The sequence below is a fragment of the Aspergillus melleus genome, assembly GCF_016097325.1.
Source record: "Aspergillus melleus strain CBS 546.65 chromosome Unknown contig3, whole genome shotgun sequence".
NCBI classification, from domain to species: domain Eukaryota; kingdom Fungi; phylum Ascomycota; class Eurotiomycetes; order Eurotiales; family Aspergillaceae; genus Aspergillus; species Aspergillus melleus.
This window is the reverse complement of record NW_025763372.1, coordinates 2730983-2748030: the sequence shown is the minus strand read 5'-3', so window position 1 is coordinate 2748030 and position 17048 is coordinate 2730983. Positions and strand designations below refer to the sequence as shown.

Genomic DNA, 17048 nt, shown 5'->3' with positions numbered 1-17048 from the left:
TCTTGTTCTTCTTCTTGGGACTCGACGAAACAAACCAAGGAAATGAAATGAATTCTCTTTTTTGTTAGTCTGAACTACTTGCAAATTTTATATCAATTTCTTTTTTTTTAACTTTCTTGTTCTGTGCTTTATTCTGATCTGCCGTTTACGTGGAGGGAGTAAGTAGTTCTAAGTGTCTTTAGCAAGCATACCCTAACCCACAGTACCCCAGCCTAACATCACTTATCTAGCACACCAGAGAACAAAAAAATGACACACCTACGCAAGCACCTCCATACATACATACCGTAGTTTCTATCCGAGCGATAAAAATAAGCAAGCACTCCCAACAACCGGGAAGAAGTGCTATTCCTGTATCTACTGACATATGCATGTCCCCAGGAGCCACGGTCAAAGTATGATGAGAAGAAAGTAGCGAAGAGAGGAAAAAAAAAAAAAAAACCCCAAATTCCTGTACTTTTTGTGTTGTTTCCTATCCACATCTTATTTTTTTTTTTTTTTGCCCCTTCATACCCCTCGTCACCATGATCACCATTGTTTCCTCGTGCTACATTGTAAATCTAAAATTTGCCACGCTCTGCTCCATACCCGGTTTTTCTTCCACCCTTACCTCTACCTAGCGGGATAGCTCTGTGTGACCCAAGTTGCAGGGTGGCTTGATCGGTGTGTTCGGTGTTGATTGTCTGTCATTTCGAAACCTGCAGGCTGCGGATTGTCTGTCTGTTTGCTGCTGCGTTTTGCTTTTTTTTTCTGGATGGAACGTACTTTTGGTCGGTCAGTGGTCGCCTAGTAGCGTATGTAGGAGGTAGTAGTAGGCTGGGTTGGACTAGTTGGGTTTCTAATCCGTGGCAACTAACTACTAGTTAGCTAGCTAGCTAGTTAATGTCCGGTTGACAATTAATATCTGGGGTGGTTGTTCGGAGTATGTAGTGGGGTTTCTCTTTTATCTTTCCTTGTTCTATGTTTCTGTGTTGGCTGTGGGGTTGTATATGTATGGACTGGAGGATATATAGGTTTGGTAGGTATATATGGTTAACATGGACGTTTTTGTGTCTTGGAGTCATAATTGATATAGAATTTGAATCTTGCTTATTTCCATTATAGGTTCTCAGAAGTATATAACGGACTGATAAGTAAACCAACCCATCTAGAGCAAACAAACCACCAAAGAAGCAAGAACCAAAGTATTGAAATATCATTTCATAACATATATACAGTGCAAAAAGGATAATAAAAATGAAACAGATTCGGTTTGTCTGGGTCTTGTCTTAAGATAGAAAAATCGGCACAGCAAACTTTTAAGGTCTTTTTTGGCCATTTTCCTCCATTGTTTTCCCATTTCCCCTCTTTGTGGATTCGTGCATGCATCATGTCTTGTAAGCGCGTTAAAGAAAAAGATGAAAAGAGAAAAAAGAAAATGAAAGGATGACTTGTCGGTGAGACGGCGATCGGGCAGATGCTTTCTTCTTACTCCGATCATTCTGATCTCAAGTCATTCCAGGGTTATAAGCAAACAAGCAAACAAATAAAATGGATAAACCCCATTGTCGATAGTCTATAAAGGGATTCATATCGTAATCTCTCAAAGCCCCACAAATGGTTAGTTGGTCAAGTGGTGCAGGACTAGCTAGCTAGCTAGCTAGCGTAGCAGGCAAGCAAAGTAGACAATGGGGAGATAGAGGGCTAGAGGGTTCCATTTCCTTTCGTCTCGGACAAATGAAAAAGAGATGATCCGCTCCAACAATCTTCCCTGCCACCCCAGTCTAGAGACCAGGCCCAGTCCCCTCGCCTTGTCATTGTTTCCCCGAAACAGAAATTTATGCAACAGCGTGAGAGAAGAGGAAGCTGACGGACTCGCCGTTGTGCGTACGTCGGCAGGCCTCGGCAAGTGTGGGGCTGATGTCGATGGTGTCGATCTTGTCGCAGACCTCCTTCTTGTCCTCGTGGGGAACAGTGTTGGTGACCACAATACGCTTGAGGCAGCTGTTGTTCACGTTGTCAATGGCCTTGCCCGAGAGGATACCGTGGACAACGATGGCGTTGACCTCCTTGGCACCGTGCTGCATCACGGTGTCGGCGGCCTTGACGAGGGTTCCGCAGGTGTCGGCCATATCGTCCACGATGATGGCGACCTTGTCTTTCACGTTTCCGACAAGAACCATGCGCGAGACTTCGTTGGGGCGAGGACGCTCCTTGTGGATCAAAGCGAATTGCAGATCCAGGCGATCGGCGATGCCGGTGGCACTGTGAACATTGAACAAAACCAGTCAACATATGGGTCTTTATCGAATGATGGGTTTGTTACTTCTGGTTACTTACCGCTTAGCACCACCCGCATCGGGACTCACGATGACGCAGTTGTTAACATCCAGGTGCTCCCGGATCCACTTCAGCATGCTGGGCTCAGCGTACAAGTTATCGACGGGGACGTTGAAGAAGCCCTGGATCTGACTGGCGTGAAGATCCATAGTGATGACGTGGTTACAGCCAGCAGTTTGAAGCATGTTGGCCATAAGTTTGGCAGTGATCGGCGCACGACTCTTATCCTTCTTGTCCTGGCGCGCATATGGGAAGTTGGGGATGACGGCCGTGATGCGCCTCGCCGAGGCGGTCTTGCAAGCATTGATCATGATGAGCAACTCCATCAACCCGTCGTTGATATCGTTGGGCCGCGTAGACTGCAGGATGAAGACATCCTCATCTCGTACACTTTCACCGATTGTGACACTGGTTTCCTGGTTGGAGTACTGGAGGACCATGATCTTGGTCAGCTCAATGCCGAGCCTGTCGATCCCACCCAAAAGGGTAAACCGTTAGTCCAATGGTTCAAGACTTTAGCAAGGCAGACGACCGCCTCTGAGGCGACGGCATCGAGTGTTCATACCGATCAGCCACGAGCTTTGCGAGCTCGGGGTGACTGTTACCAGTCAAGAGCTTGATCGAGTTGGCCGCCATGGTAGAGAGGTATTAGGGAGGTAGAAGAAGATGATGGGGTGAGTGGAGAATCAAGGCCAGTCAGAATAGACGGCAGATAGGAAGGAGTTGAGTGAGATGGCTATAAACAGAGACGGCGAGAGGTCATGCCTGAGAGAAGAATGGAAATCTCCGGTGACTGAAGCTGCCCCGCGTGACTTTTTTTCCCCAGCAGAAAATGCTGTGTCCCGTGACCGGGGGTGGCTCACCGCCTGCATGTGATACTGGGGCTTAGTCATGGGGAAACGCAGTGAAGTGGATTGGTTTGCATCTCTCTAGGAGACAAAGCCCAAGTTAAGTACTCAGTACATACAAATGCAAATTCAGGAAACAATGGATAAACACAATGAAATATTTTTCTCTCCCATCACGACCAGAGAATTGGCTGCTCTATCACCGTGACTTCCGGTTGACCTGCACTTCAACCAGTTTTCCGGTCACAGCCCTCCGCCGCTTCCTCCAGTAACAATCAACCCACATGGTACAAACTAGTGGAAATAAGATGCGTCGAACGCCGTCAAATGCACCTGCAATAGAGCAAAGACAAAGTAAATAAAAAAAAAGTAAATAGGAAACGCAAACTCGTCAAATCATTGGCCCATGCCAACAAGCGCTCGCAATTTATGCAAACCCGAAATATTCGCTGCCCGCTGTCATTGCAGTATACAGACGCTGCCTCAAAGTCTCGTAGCTCTCGTATTCCGGAAGATCAAGCTCTGGCATGCCAAGTTAGTACACTGCGATATAGCCATCGAACAGGAGAGGAAAAAACTTACGGTTGAAGCATGTGTGAGAGCTTGGGAGGCGATCTTTGTTGCCATAATCGCGATGGATGTTGAACCGGCTGACACCGTTCATACCTTCCAGTTCCTTGAAGCCGTTGAGTGGAACCTTACTTGTACCAGTGACGAATTGTAGCAGCTTAGCCCGCTCTTCCTTATCGAAAGAACGCACGGCACGCCAGAACCACTGGATTTGGGGCGACGAGGCCGAGTAGTTATGGTATTCGGTGTTGACCTTCCAGTCATCCACTTCAATTTCGGGAAGACCAGAGATCAGCAGCTCAAGCTCCTGTTCATTGAATATGGAGATAAGATCGGGTGGGATAATCTCATGGAATCCTGCAAGTTACCTGTTAGCCGTGACTCTGGAAGAAAGATTCGAAATAAAGAGATAAACTGTACCTTTGAGGAAGTTGTCAAGCTGCTCCTTCACGGATCGGACCAAGCGATAGTCAACAACACGCTGCACATACTCCTCCTTGTTCTCCTGAGTCACCGGGATGTTGCTTCCATTCTCGATAAGATCAATGACCTGCTTTTCTCCAAAGTCATCGGTCTCCACCGCGAAGGTCTCGGTGATGATGTCGGTGATGTCGTTCTCAAGCATCCAGAGGAGCGACTTGTAGTAGTCGAGGTCGAGCGTTTCCATGTCCTTGATAGATACTGACCGGCCGAGAATACATTTGTAAACCGCACGACTGAAGTGACAGTCAAGGACCCGACCCTCGTACAACGCCTTGCCGATGATGCGTCCGATGAACTTGAAGAACATCAGATGCTCCGAGTTGACCCCACTTAGGCGATTGGGGTGGAAAGTTGTGCGATCGGCAGCAACGGGAATGAACAACGCGTAGTTCGGGTTAAACATGCCACGGGCTAGCACTTGGAACCACTCCCTTGTCACACCTCCAGCATCAACACCCTCTTCTCCATGGAAGCGAACATTCAATTTACCATATTTCAGCTCATCTGCCGTCTTGAAATAGAGAGACTTGAACGAGTCAAGGAAAACTTGATCTCTCCTGACAGAAAGCTGGAGAGGAGGATGGGGGTGACGAGGTTCGGCCCCGCGCGAGTGAATTCGGCGTGTGAAGTAGTTGCGCTTGTTGTCAAACTCCAAGACCTTGGGGTTCTTCACAAGCAGAGAGAAGGTGCCACTCATCAAGCGAGGGTTTTGACGAACAAGTTCGTTGAGGATCTTGCGGTGCTCTTCAGTAAATTTGAAGAAGAGGCTCTCCATGTTCAGACCAGCCTCCGCCGAAGTACTCGACACAGACAATTCTCGGCTGTTCCGGGAAAGTGAAGTATCCTTCAAGGTGGTGTTCTTGCAAACAACCATCAACGCTTCGATCAAAGGTAGGAGGATAGTTGCCACGTTCAGCATGTTCTGTTTCTGTCGAATAAGGATCAAGCATTCGCCCAACCTGGTCCACAGAGGTCCGAAAGTCGAACTCTCGTACAAGGTTTGCAGAACATCCTCCTTGGACGTGCTATCGGGCTCAGGTCCTTTGACCTTGTCAGCACGGTTTGGATCAAACAGGTAATCCAGAGCCGTCAAGACACGCAATAGTTTTGCTTGATCGGAGCTTGCCGGCGAGAACTTGGCCAAAGCCAAACCTTGCATATCTGTACCGGTCTGAGCTTGGTCGATGTGGGTTAACAGTTCGTCCAGGTCGGTCAAGATCGTGGTGCTTAGCGTTTGAGCCTGGCTAACCAGCTCATTTCCAATTACGTCTCTTGCTCCAGGAACGGCCGAAAGGTTATTGATTGTCGACAGTGTCTCTCGGAATGTCTTGCCATTGCACTCACGGGCAGCCAGAATATGGACGACCAGCTGCAGATTGTGGTCAGGAACAACAGGGGGTTCAATGACCTTCTTCTTGTGCTTCTCCTCTTGCGTTTTGCCCTTAGCTGTCTCGGCCTTAGTGTCTTCAGCCGTCTTGTTCTCTTCCTGGGGCTCAGACGAATTAACTGCGCCTTGGGACTCGGTGCCCTCTGGAGCATCTGTCATGGTTGCGTCCGCCGCAGCCGCAGTGGTTTCGGACGTCTGAGGCTGCGGGCGCTGTTCTTGATCCTCCGGCTGTGCTTGGCCCTCGGGCTTTTCTGTCTTCTTGTCCTTTTCTTCTTCTTCTTTCTCTTTCTCGCGACGAAGCAGTATGGTAAGAGGCTGCGTAATGCTGCTAAGCAGGCTAGACAGTTGTTCCATACAGTTAGGGTTTTCCATGATCAACTTCCGGTCAAGTAGAGTAAGCAACGCGTTAAGAGCAAACTTGTTGGCCTTGTTCTCCTTGCCCTTGCCCTTGCGGAATGCCTTCAGCTTGAGAGTTGACGACGGGTCATGCTCAGTCAAGAAGAACCACGCAATGTGAGGGTTGTATTGAGACAGGAAAGAGAGCGTGCCCAGGCACTGCTGCACCACCATGATGGGGGTTACTTCACTGCTGACGCTCGAAGATGTCTGGAAAGAAAGGTTGCGTTTGACAGACTGAGGCGTCTTTTGAACAGAGGAGGGCTTGGCACGTAGCGAAAGCTGAGCAAAGCTACGCTCAATCGCTGAGACATCGGAACTACCGTCTTGCAAAACAGACAGAAGCAAGCTGATAACCTCCATTCGGTTCTGCCGATTCTCACAAACATTGTGGAGAATGTCATTGAGTTGGTGGCGCGCATTACCCTGGAGGGGCATGAACATCAAGCGAAGCAACGTGGCAATGCCAGCCTTGTCCAGCATCTGAACAATTTGACGCCGTTGCTGTTTCTTTGGCTCCTGGTCGTCGTCGTCGGCTGGTTCATGTCTATGGCGATGCTCGGATCTATGGATATCACCAAACTGTGCAAGCCGTCTTCCAGGAAGAGCACGTGCTTCAGTAACAAACTCCGGGCCCAGGGTTGCTAGAATCTCCTCAGGCTGATCAGCAAGAACGGCCTGGCGTAAGGATGGGTCCAGAGTGGCGAGGAAGCTGGCAGGGTCCATGTCCTCAGCATGAGTCGGCGCGACGCCCGTGGGTACCGCTTGTCTTCGTGCAGTATCACGTTCTCGGCGGCGGCGATCGGCCGCTTCTTGTTGAAGCAATTCCTCACGGATCTCTGCGGGCAATGCTTCGAGGAACTCCGGGTTGATTTCGCTAGGCTCTTCGCCGGCCGCAGTGGCTTGAGAACGCTGCTCTGCGAGCTGCTGCATGATCACTTCCTCCCTCAACTCTTCAGGAAGGGCTTCAAGGTATTCAGGATCGATTTCCATTCCAGTGATGTCAAGCTGACGACCTCGGATAGTTGTGTGCACCCGGCGCTCAGGCTCTGAGGGACCACTTTCAGCCTCGGCTGGAATTGCTGCTTGTTCGCCGGAGGTATCAGTTTGTTGAACATCGTCCATAGGCTCAGGAACAGCGCCTGAAGCTTGTCGCTCTGCTTCCTGCTGTTCCAGTTCCTGCTGTCGCCTAGCATTCTCTTCTTCCTCCTTGCGCTTCCGCTCTTTCTCCTCTTCTTCACGGGCGATTCGTTCTTGGCGTTCTCGCTCGGCTCGCTCTTCTTCTCGTCGCTTGAGCTCCTCTTCTTCCTGCTTCTTGCGTTCCTTCTCCTCTTCAATCGCAGGAGGTACCAAGACCTTCAGCAAAGAGTTGACCACGCGTTGTGTCTTCTCCACGTATGTACTGCTGAATAAGATGCGAGCTTCCTCTTGCCAGCGACCCCTGGTTGTTGCCAGAGCGAAACTCACGGCTTGAGACGGATCATCTCGGGTGCGAGAAGGAGGAGCCTGTTGTCTACCGAGTCCAAACATGTCCTGGATGCGGTTGGGCAAAAGGGCCCGACGATCAACGTGAACGTGGATTCCGTCTGGACGGGTGATGACTCCAAAGCCGGGTGCGCCTTGTCCACCAATGGCTTGCATAATGGCATTCATGAAGCTGACTGGACTATCCATGGGGAGCGAGCGCCCAGCAGACACGGGTTCCATGCCGTGGACCCAGTCAGTAAAAGCTTCGTTGCCAGGCCCTCGTGGTTGACCGGCTTCCGGTCCGCGATCGGTCCGAACAAGGAGGGGGTTTGTCCCATCATCAGTTCCCCGAGCGGGAATCTGGGTACGATGGAACCGATATGGTTGAACTGGAACGATTCCACCTCTGCTGGGCATAATTCCCGTGACTGCAGCCCATCCTGGCTGAGGACGGAAGCGATGGTGATGGTGCCCACGGGGCATTGGGGGCTCGTCGCCATCCCATCCCCAGGGTTCAATGAGATCTTCATCTATTGACGGGGTTAGTAGTTGGTTCGTATGCATGATATCAATGTAAGAATTTACCATCGTCGAAACCTGCGTAGGATCCTTGATCATCGTCAACGTCATCAAGATCCTCCTCAAGCTCATCGATCTCTTCATCTTCTAAGCATCGTTAGTGACTGCCCCATCATACCACCGTACCAAAAAGAATCCGAATTTAGACTGACCATCATCCTCGTTCAAATCATCATCCACAATGTCCTCGTGAAGATCCCCAAGACTATCGCCCTGCAAATTCTCCACGCCACCCGCAGCCTCGTTAAGCACGCGGAACAGGTCGTCGAATCTCTGACCATCACCGTGCTGGTCGGCTTGTCGAATATCGGCCAATTCATCTTCGAATTGGTTCATGATTTCGGCTTCTTCATCATCTTCGGACATATCCTCGCTTTCCCACTCATCGTCCTCGTCATCTCCCAAACTCTCATTGTCCCGATCGCCAGTGATCTCGCCAGCGAGGATTTCATCGTCGTCCATGTCGGATCTGTCATCATCTTCATCATCGTCCTCATCGTCATCCTCGTCGTCGTCGTCCTCATCGTCAAGAACAACTTCGATGTCCATGCCCGAATCACCGGGGAGCCCTTCGACGGGCCCGACGCCATCGATCTCGTCTTCTTCGTCACTGACCACCTCGCCATCGTCCTCTGGAAGATCCTCATCGTAGTCCATTTCATCGCCATATTCATCATCATACATTTCATCGTCCTCTTCCTCGGACTCTTCCTCGCTGGTCTCTTCTTCGTGACGAGGCTCCAACATACCAAGGGTAGAATGGCGGAATAGGTCAGGCGTCTCTTCGCGCTCATCGTCCATGTCGGAAACCGAGGTAGCTGACGAGATCTCATCCTCTTCTGCATCTCCAACAGTAGAGATGTCCGAGGTCTCGCTCAAGACCACGGCAGTCTGTGTAAGTTTGTTAAGCGGACGGAGGATGTACTTGATGACGCGTTTGGATGCGGGGAAGTTGAGATCAATTTCGGCAACCGACGCAGTCAGAGCAGCAATGAAATTCTTTTCAAACATGGTTCTGGCGAGTTGTCGGGTAGACGACGGGAAAGCAGTATCTCCGGAAACAAAGGCATAGCCGCTAAGCATTTTGTCGAACAGATCGGCCAACGACATTAACCGAGAATACTTGGCGTCAAGGGGCTCATTTGACGTGTTGGCTTCCTTGTATGCTCGCAGCGCATGCTCCAAGACGAATCGTCGCACAAAAGCAAGCTCAGGTTCATCTTCTTCGTTCATATTTTGTTCGCGGCGTCTGCCGGTGCCGCCAAACTCACCGGTCTTGGTGCATAGAGCAACAAGAACACGCATAGTCCAGGAGGAAGTGTTACTACGCTTCTTAAAAGCAACAGATTCGTCATGATCCATGGTACCAATAGGAACCAGAGCGTTCAGAAGGTAGTTCAATATTCCCGAGCGTGGCTTCGATGGGGTAGTAGCAAGAGGGTCTGCTTTGCGGGAGAAATTGATGAATTCAACCTTCGTGCGGTTGTACGACGAAAGGAGCTCAGTCAAGCACTGCAAGAGGAAGCATCGGTAGATATAGATCGGGTGGTCATCCGCTTTAAATGCTGGTTTGTCTGATTTCTTAGCGTTGCGCGTAGCCTGCAGATCGGTAGTAGACACAGACGGCGAGGGTTCTTCAGTTGACATCTCCACGTCGGTCTGACTCTCTGTTTGCTCTGGAGCTGCAGAGTCTCCAGCTTCGGTTGAAGGCTCCTTGTCATCTACGTCTTTGTAGGACAGGAGTTCGGAGAGAAGGTAATGAATAACACCGTCCGGGTTCTCCACAACAGGGGCCTTCAAGTCCACATTCTTGCCCTTATCTTTATCTTCGGATGGCACGTCGCCTGCCGAGTCTTCGCCGGTGCGGGGTGCACTTTGCGCTCCCTGTTGAGTTGATGCAGGCGCAGGTGCGCCACTGTTCTTGTCGGCCTTTAGAGTAAGGACCTGCGGGCGTTGTCGGCTGTCATATCGTTGCAATTTGAGCTTTTCATTGGACACTTCCACAAACAACTCAGGCGATCTCAGGACGAGATGATACATTTGTCGCACAAAGCCCGTAGTGTCAATCTGGCGGGATGACTTAGACTCGAAGTTGGCGACAATCTCGCTTCGCATGATTTGCCGAATAGTGTCTTCGTCTTCGATGATGTGTCTCAAAATCAGCATGAAAGCACCTTGGAGTTTGTCATTTGTCGCGCTCGATAGCTGTTTGACCATAACGAAGAGACGCTGCAAGCTGCGCTTTTCACCTAAGCGGGACGCGATTTTGCGATCGCGAGTAAGAATGACAAGAATACGAGACACGGAGAGGGCTAGGGTATCGTCCTTTCCAATCTTAGGAAGAATTTCAACCAGTGCCTCAAACAGCATTTCTTTCTGGTCCCGAGAAACAAGAGGTTCCTCCAGATGAGCGGGGCCGTCATCCTGACCGTTAGGATTATTGCTATCTGGCAAGCTCCATTGAATCTGAGGAGGCTGTGTGTCATCAGAAAGCAACTTCTCAAGGATGAGAAGTACATGCCCGATCCATGGGAGTGACTCATCGGATGACTTTTCCGACGAGGCCGTACTTTCGGGTGACAATTTGATAAACCCGAGGAAAGTGGTGAAGCATTCCTTGATTTCTCCCAGCGTCGCATTGTACATTTCCCTGTCTTGGACCACCAGGGCAAGGAGATGGGCGTAAGCAGCTACCTTTTTGCCGGATGCTTGGAAGTTCTCCATCTGCAGCGAAACCAACGACTGAACCAGAATCTCACCAACGTCCCTGCGGAAAGATTCAGGGTCCCGGTGCTTCTTAGTAGCAGAAGCAATGAGGTCAGCCAATTCAAATGATACGTCATGGTGCTCATTTAAGATGTCTAGACAACGCTCAATCAGATTCGAGCGGACTTTCTCGCGCTCTACATCCAAATCCTCAACTGTGGTAACCTCACGGCGTCGTAAAGGTTGCTCTGCCTGTTGCTCCGAGGACTGATTAGCAGCATTATTCGGCGATTCCGAGGGCTCTCCAGCGGCATGCCCAGGGGTGCGAGCGCTACTGCCCGAGGGCTCGTCTCGATCGTTGTCACCTGCGCCATGCTCATCATTAAGAATATTGGTCAAAGCTCGTGCTAAGAATTCAGTACCGTGTCTGACTTGACTATCCTCTGCTCCTCCTTGATTCTGATCCTGACGAGAACCGTCATCCGTTCGACCCGACGCTTGCGCCAGGAGCATGGCAAGAGCAGAACGCTCAAGGATACTGCTGTCAAACGGCGGTGCATCTCCGACAGCCGAGTCCTCTGAAGGCTCTCCACCGGCAGTGCTGGAGCGAACCGACTCAATGTCGTTGGGGGGAGGCGTCATCCTTGGTGGTGGCAGCAACCAGTTCTGTGCTCTGCAGTATTCTTCAGCAGCAAGAATCGAGTTATTGCAGCGGTACATGGCCTCCTTGACGAGATCGAGATCATCAAATCCTTTCTCCTGCAGTGAACTAACGCGGTCATTGTTAACCAGGAAAGTCCTCTTCGACACTTCTATCAAGGCCGGAGGGGTATCGGCGCGGCGAGCAGCCCCTGTTTCGTATTCACCATCCAGTGAGGATCGAAGAATATCGATGAGACATTTTATGACGGAGCTGGACGACTGGGTCGCGAAGTCAGAATTCCACATTTCCTTGGCCATCGGAAGAATCTCCATGCGAAGATCCACGAGGAACTGTCCCGGCTGGAAATAATCAGGCCGATCACGTTCTCGATCACTGCTTGTCATGGCCTGGGTCTGACTAGAATCAACGATATTCTTTCCGGAAGCAAGCTCAGAGAAGAAGCCAAGGATGATTTTAATGCCGCCGTAAGCGGAAGTGAGCCGAGCGGAGACATCGTTCTCAGTTTCGGGAACAGAGGCAGGTGGGCTTAAGGCCTTAACCTCCCGCATGAAAGTATCGCATATTTCTTTCAAGAGTTTCAGGCCTTGGCTTCTCTTAAACGCAAAGAGGACCAACGTAAGGTAGTGCGAGTGAGGGCGATCCGCTGTGACTGCAACAAAAATTAGGATCTTGGATCAAACAGAGGCTTGAGGGGAAGCATAAAACACGTACCTTCAAAGAGCAGGTGAGTGAAAGAAGAAAGAATGACGATGAGGTAGGCGAATCGAAGCTTAGGGTTAGCACTCGAGTTAGGGGGGCTAAGTTTGAGTTGTTCGATCACGGCCTCAGCAATAGCCTCAGCCACCATTGTCGCATTTTGTCTTTGATATGAATCGATTCTCCTTTTTCCGAGCAAACCAAGACCCAAATTATGGAAAAAGCCCGTGGTTGATGATGGCAATGAGCTCAGGAGATATCGAAGCGCTTGGACGTTCTTGAAAGCCATGCCACCTTCGGGGGATTTGGCGGGACCATCCTTTGGCTCCTGGCTGGATCTCGTCGGAGCGGTCGCAGCGGCATCAGTGGTGGTCGGGTCTTCTTGGGAGTTTTCTGCGGTCGCGCTGGGCGTGCCGTCCACGTTCACAGGCGCCATAGGATCACTAGGACGTTCGGAGCCTGGGCTGTTTGATTGCACCTTGGTTGCTCGGTCCCAGGTGTCTGGGATGTTCTTCGCCAACAGAATCTCCTCCCACACACAGGCCGCATGCAGACCACCCAGCTTGGAAACAAGAGAGCACCAACGGTCGGCCAAATTGACCTGCGAAAAGGTCGAGGTTTGCTGACTTGGGCGAGTCTGATACAGGGGCATGGAAAAGACCTCACGGAGCAGATCCGTCAAAATAAGAGCAGCAACCATATGTTTCGCATAATACGTTCCATTGCGCTTGGCCAGTTTCGAGGCTTCATCGTTTTCGGCATCGGGGGCCTTTTCAGAAGCAGGCTTGATCAGCGGCGAGAAAAAGCCAGATTCCCTGGGTCCAGATAAGCGCCAGAAACCGGAGAGCATTTCGACAATTGAGTCAAGGCGATCAACAAGTCCGGGGACGACGAGATGAGGCTTTGTTTCTGCCAGCATATGCACCAAGACAGTAAGCTCTTGGTTGGCATCGGTATTGTGGAAATCAAAGGGAAGACTTTGCAGCGTCGCAAAATCAAGAATGAATTCCACGCCACCAGATTCAATAAAATGCGAGCAGTTGGTTTGATTTTCAAAAAAAGCACCCAAGAACCTCAAGACAGGATAGAGATAATCGGTCGCCGTTAGTCCGTGGGCATCTTGATCCTTCGGTTCAACATTCTGACCGGACGGAAGAACCTGGTCCACATTCTGCATAGTCAACTTGCTGCCATCGGGAAGGGAATTGGACTTAAGACCACGAACTCCAAGGTCAGGTCCACTGATTGCGTCGTCTGTCATGGGGGCACCAATCTTTCTGTAAAGATGACTGAAGGGTCCTGAAACGACCGGTTTCCCCTGTGAGTCTTCCGTCCACAACTTAGCTCCGGCACCTTCTGTCCAGGCCTTACTTCTAGCCAAAAGACCCACGCGTGCGACCATCACAATCACGGCACTCATAATGGACGACTTCAGCGCTGGATGATGACGCACTAACTCATCAAATGTAGTACCCAGTGAACGGACCAAGTTGGGATCATCCTTCAAGCACTTCACATGCTCGGGGCTTTCGAAAATTTCGAAGAAGCTCTCCAAGGCATGGGATGATTGGAATAGTTCCAGTCCAGAGGCGTTTAAGCAGATAGCCCCGAACCCTGACGGGACACAGGACAAAGCTTCTGCGGCTGGCATAATACCAGGGGCCAACTTAGCATCCCGGGGTCTCGCAATTTCGTACTCACGAGGCTTTTGCTCCGAGCCCGCAGAGGGACCAGCTGGAGCATTTGATGTTGACGGTTCAGAAGAAGGCTCGGCCTCGGCCTCAGCGTCCTCTGGTGGAATGGGCGGCTTCTCGGGGTTCTTGAGCTCCTGAAGAGTCACGGCCTCTAAGAAGCTCTTACTCAACCCAGCCTCGGCAATGACAGCGTAACTGGTAGGCTCGTTATGAATGAAGCTGCTGAGGATGTTGACCGCATTGCTCCAGACGTGAGAACCGAAGATGCGCGCATGTTCAAACACCAATCGGAGAGATGTAAGGAGCTGAGGCGAGTCGATGAGGTTTCGGAGGATTCGATCGAAACCCCCGCCGTTATGCTGCATTATGTGATTCACGAATCTAAACATCCACCGAAGCGTCTGCTGCTGGAAGTACGGAATCTGGTAATCAATAGACGGCGTTTTGTGTTGCGAGGGGATCCCCGCGCCGCGGGATACGTTTTCGAAAGACGTCTTTGTTTCGTAGTCAATCAGGTCTGAGATAGCGTCGAATCCCTTTGCACTAGTAAGCGTGCCGAGGGCATCACGCACTGTGTGAACAAAAGTGTCGAGGAACTCCATGACGCGAGAGTAAACCCGGCGCGCTTTCTCCGTACGCAAGTTCAGAACATCGACAAACATAGGTATCAAACCAGCCGAGACTAGAGTCTCCGGGGTTCTGGAGCTAGAGCCAGGAAGCGTTCGCAGGAGAGAAAGCAAAGCATCCCGCCATTCATCTTGGCTGCCATCATTCCCTTCGTTGTCGTCAGATCCTAGCTCATTGACTGCTTTGCGGGTCAAGAACATAAGAACACCGTGATTTACGTTGACACTCAGTGCCGCACAAACGTCAATCGCGCGTGCTTTATGTTTGGCTAACGAGTCAAGAGCCATAAGAGCCAGCGTCTGGAGCGACCGCGAAACCCTGAGATCGCCACTTGCACCGAGATGGACCAATTCACCCAGCTGGTAGGCAATCTGGAGACGCTTCGGCAGTTCCATATCATACTGGAGGATTTTATGTTGGAACAACGACTCGGGATAGACGTAAGCCAAATTCGTGATCGCAAGGATCCTAATTGCAAGAATCTGCTCCCGGGTGGAGTCAGACGTTGTCAATCCTCGAGCTGTTCGAAGCCGGTGAAGGAGCTCATATTTCGAGTCTTCCGGTAGTTCCTCCAAATGCGACGCAAGGATATCCTCGGTATTCGAGGGCGAAGAAATCTTCGAATAGGGGATATCGAGAGTTTTACCACCTCGCGGCGCTTCTTCGGATTTTCCGGGAGTATTGGCTACCGAGCTGGGAGAGTCATCAATGATCGACGAGCGACTCAGGCGTGGGGTGGGGTGGGTGTGACTCCTGCGCAGAGGCGTCGGGGTCGTAGGAGTTTGCGTTGGTGCCGCCCCGCCTTGAGCACTTTCCGATGTCGTCTTCACCTGCTCAGAAGAACCGGACGGGTAATAAAGCTGGTGCACATGGCCCCATTCCTCCCAACCGTCATTTTCTCGAGTGAGAGACACTAGATCGTTGGCATCGTACTTCGTTTGCGGGCCTTTCTCTTTGCCCTTGGTTGCCAGAGCCGGTGATGACACCGTCGTGACTTTACCGGAGGCGGGCGCAGAAGGGCGAGGGAACGGTGCGGCAATCTTCTGCATTTTCTCCAAATCGATATTAAAATGGGCTGCTAGCAAGCTCTGTTGGAGATGAGAGCCGCCGCGTTGCCTGAAATGATATCGTTGGGCCAACGAGAGGGACAGACGCAGCGTGGACTGTAAGAGGGACAGCGAGGTGGTATTCAGAAGTTCCCCAAGGCGTTCACTGCTACTGTAGAGGCTGCGGTTGCCACACTTCTCCAATAGGAGTCTAGAAAAATCAAGCACGACTTCAAGAAGTTCTCTATCGCCATCCGGACCGTACCCAAGAGTATTCAGTCGAGAATCAACATCCCCGGAACCCGCGTTACTTTCGTTACCGGCATAAGCCTCGACGAGAACAATTCTACCGAAGGGTTTTGTTTGAGGTCCATTGTTGAGTTCGTACTTTTCGATGACCGAGGCCAAGATTTCGTCGAAGCGATTCAGAACATTGATCCAATGATACAGGTCTCCTCTAGGGAAAGGCCATAGCCGCGGAAAAGTGCGGAGGTGGGAGGCAAGCTCGGGGACCGGGATAGTCGTGGCACGAGATACGAATTCCGCCAGGTAGGGTGACTATCAAGTGAAAGAAAAGGGAAAAAATTTTTAGTTCGATTGCAAATCCAATGCTGAGAGGTGGGGGAGCAGGATGGACAAACTTACGATCGTAGCCTCGTGTTTTTGGCTGGCCACCTTCTTAATTCTCCCCATTATGACACTCAAAAAGACATTAGATCATCAAGTAGAAAGGAAGAAAAAGTGTCCAGGAGGATTCCTCCTAGTGAGGGTGGGGAGGTCGTCAGGACCGAGTCGCGGAGTGTCGCGAGTGAGCCGTATGACGTTTTTGGCGGCTCTCCTTCAGCGAAAACCTAACGAGCGGAAATGAGAGGGGAGAGTTGGATAGATGACCGATCGGGCAAAAGCGACCGTCGAGTGAGTAGATAAAGGAGTGTGAAAATGACCTAGATTAGAATCGAGGGGAGTACAAGAAGAATTTTCGCCCTCTGGGATGGGTTAGGACAAATGAGGTCAGACGGAGGGCGGATCGAAAGATGCGGCTTCACCTAACAGTTACCGCTGGGGCCAAAAGAGACAGGGAAAACGGGTGCAGGTCGTCAACCCTGAAGCTTCAACAGCCAAGCTGGATCAAAAAGAGGGGAAGGGGAGTCAGTAAAAATCAGGCGTGGATGGTGGGGGAGGTGAAAAGGGAGGAGTGGAAGAGATGGATGGAAGAGGAAGATGAGAGAGCGGGAAGAGGAAGAGGAAATGGGATCAGTTGGAAGGTTCGTGAAATTATCCCGATGAAATGGGATGGAGCTCCGGGCGGCTTCTGGTCGTTTTTGGGTCGCGGTTGTGGCTCACTAAGACTCTGGGAGCTGCTGCCGGAGCGGGTCTTCTCCCCCGCCGAACTTCTAGGTCAGCCCTGCCTTTTGGTAGTTACCTTCCTAATTATTACCTAGTAACTATGAACTTCCGGCTTGTAGATGAGAAATTCCGGTTGGCAATGGGATTCACTTCTGGACAATACAGGGTTATGGAGCAGAGGGAAGTCTCTTTTCCCCGCCGAGGTATTCCCCGTGATGC

At 50.9% G+C, this 17048-nt stretch overlaps 2 protein-coding genes across 2 annotated transcripts; both read right to left on the bottom strand.

The window, feature by feature from the left end:
* Positions 1–1817: 1817 nt before the first annotated feature.
* Positions 1818–2955, bottom strand: PRS1_3 (ribose-phosphate diphosphokinase; the record flags this gene model as incomplete). The annotated part of the gene is made up of 3 exons (XM_046087689.1): positions 1818–2244; positions 2320–2784; positions 2885–2955. 3 exons carry the CDS (start codon positions 2953–2955, stop codon positions 1818–1820), a joined length of 963 nt encoding a protein of 320 aa, XP_045943657.1.
* Positions 2956–3594: 639 nt separating this feature from the next.
* tom1 (E3 ubiquitin-protein ligase TOM1) lies at positions 3595–16175 on the bottom strand (the record flags this gene model as incomplete). Its single annotated transcript, XM_046087688.1, has 7 exons — positions 3595–3689; positions 3750–4094; positions 4158–8000; positions 8056–8136; positions 8202–12068; positions 12131–16040; positions 16128–16175. 7 exons carry the CDS (start codon positions 16173–16175, stop codon positions 3595–3597), a joined length of 12189 nt encoding a protein of 4062 aa, XP_045943656.1.
* Between the last annotated feature and the right edge of the window lie 873 nt (positions 16176–17048).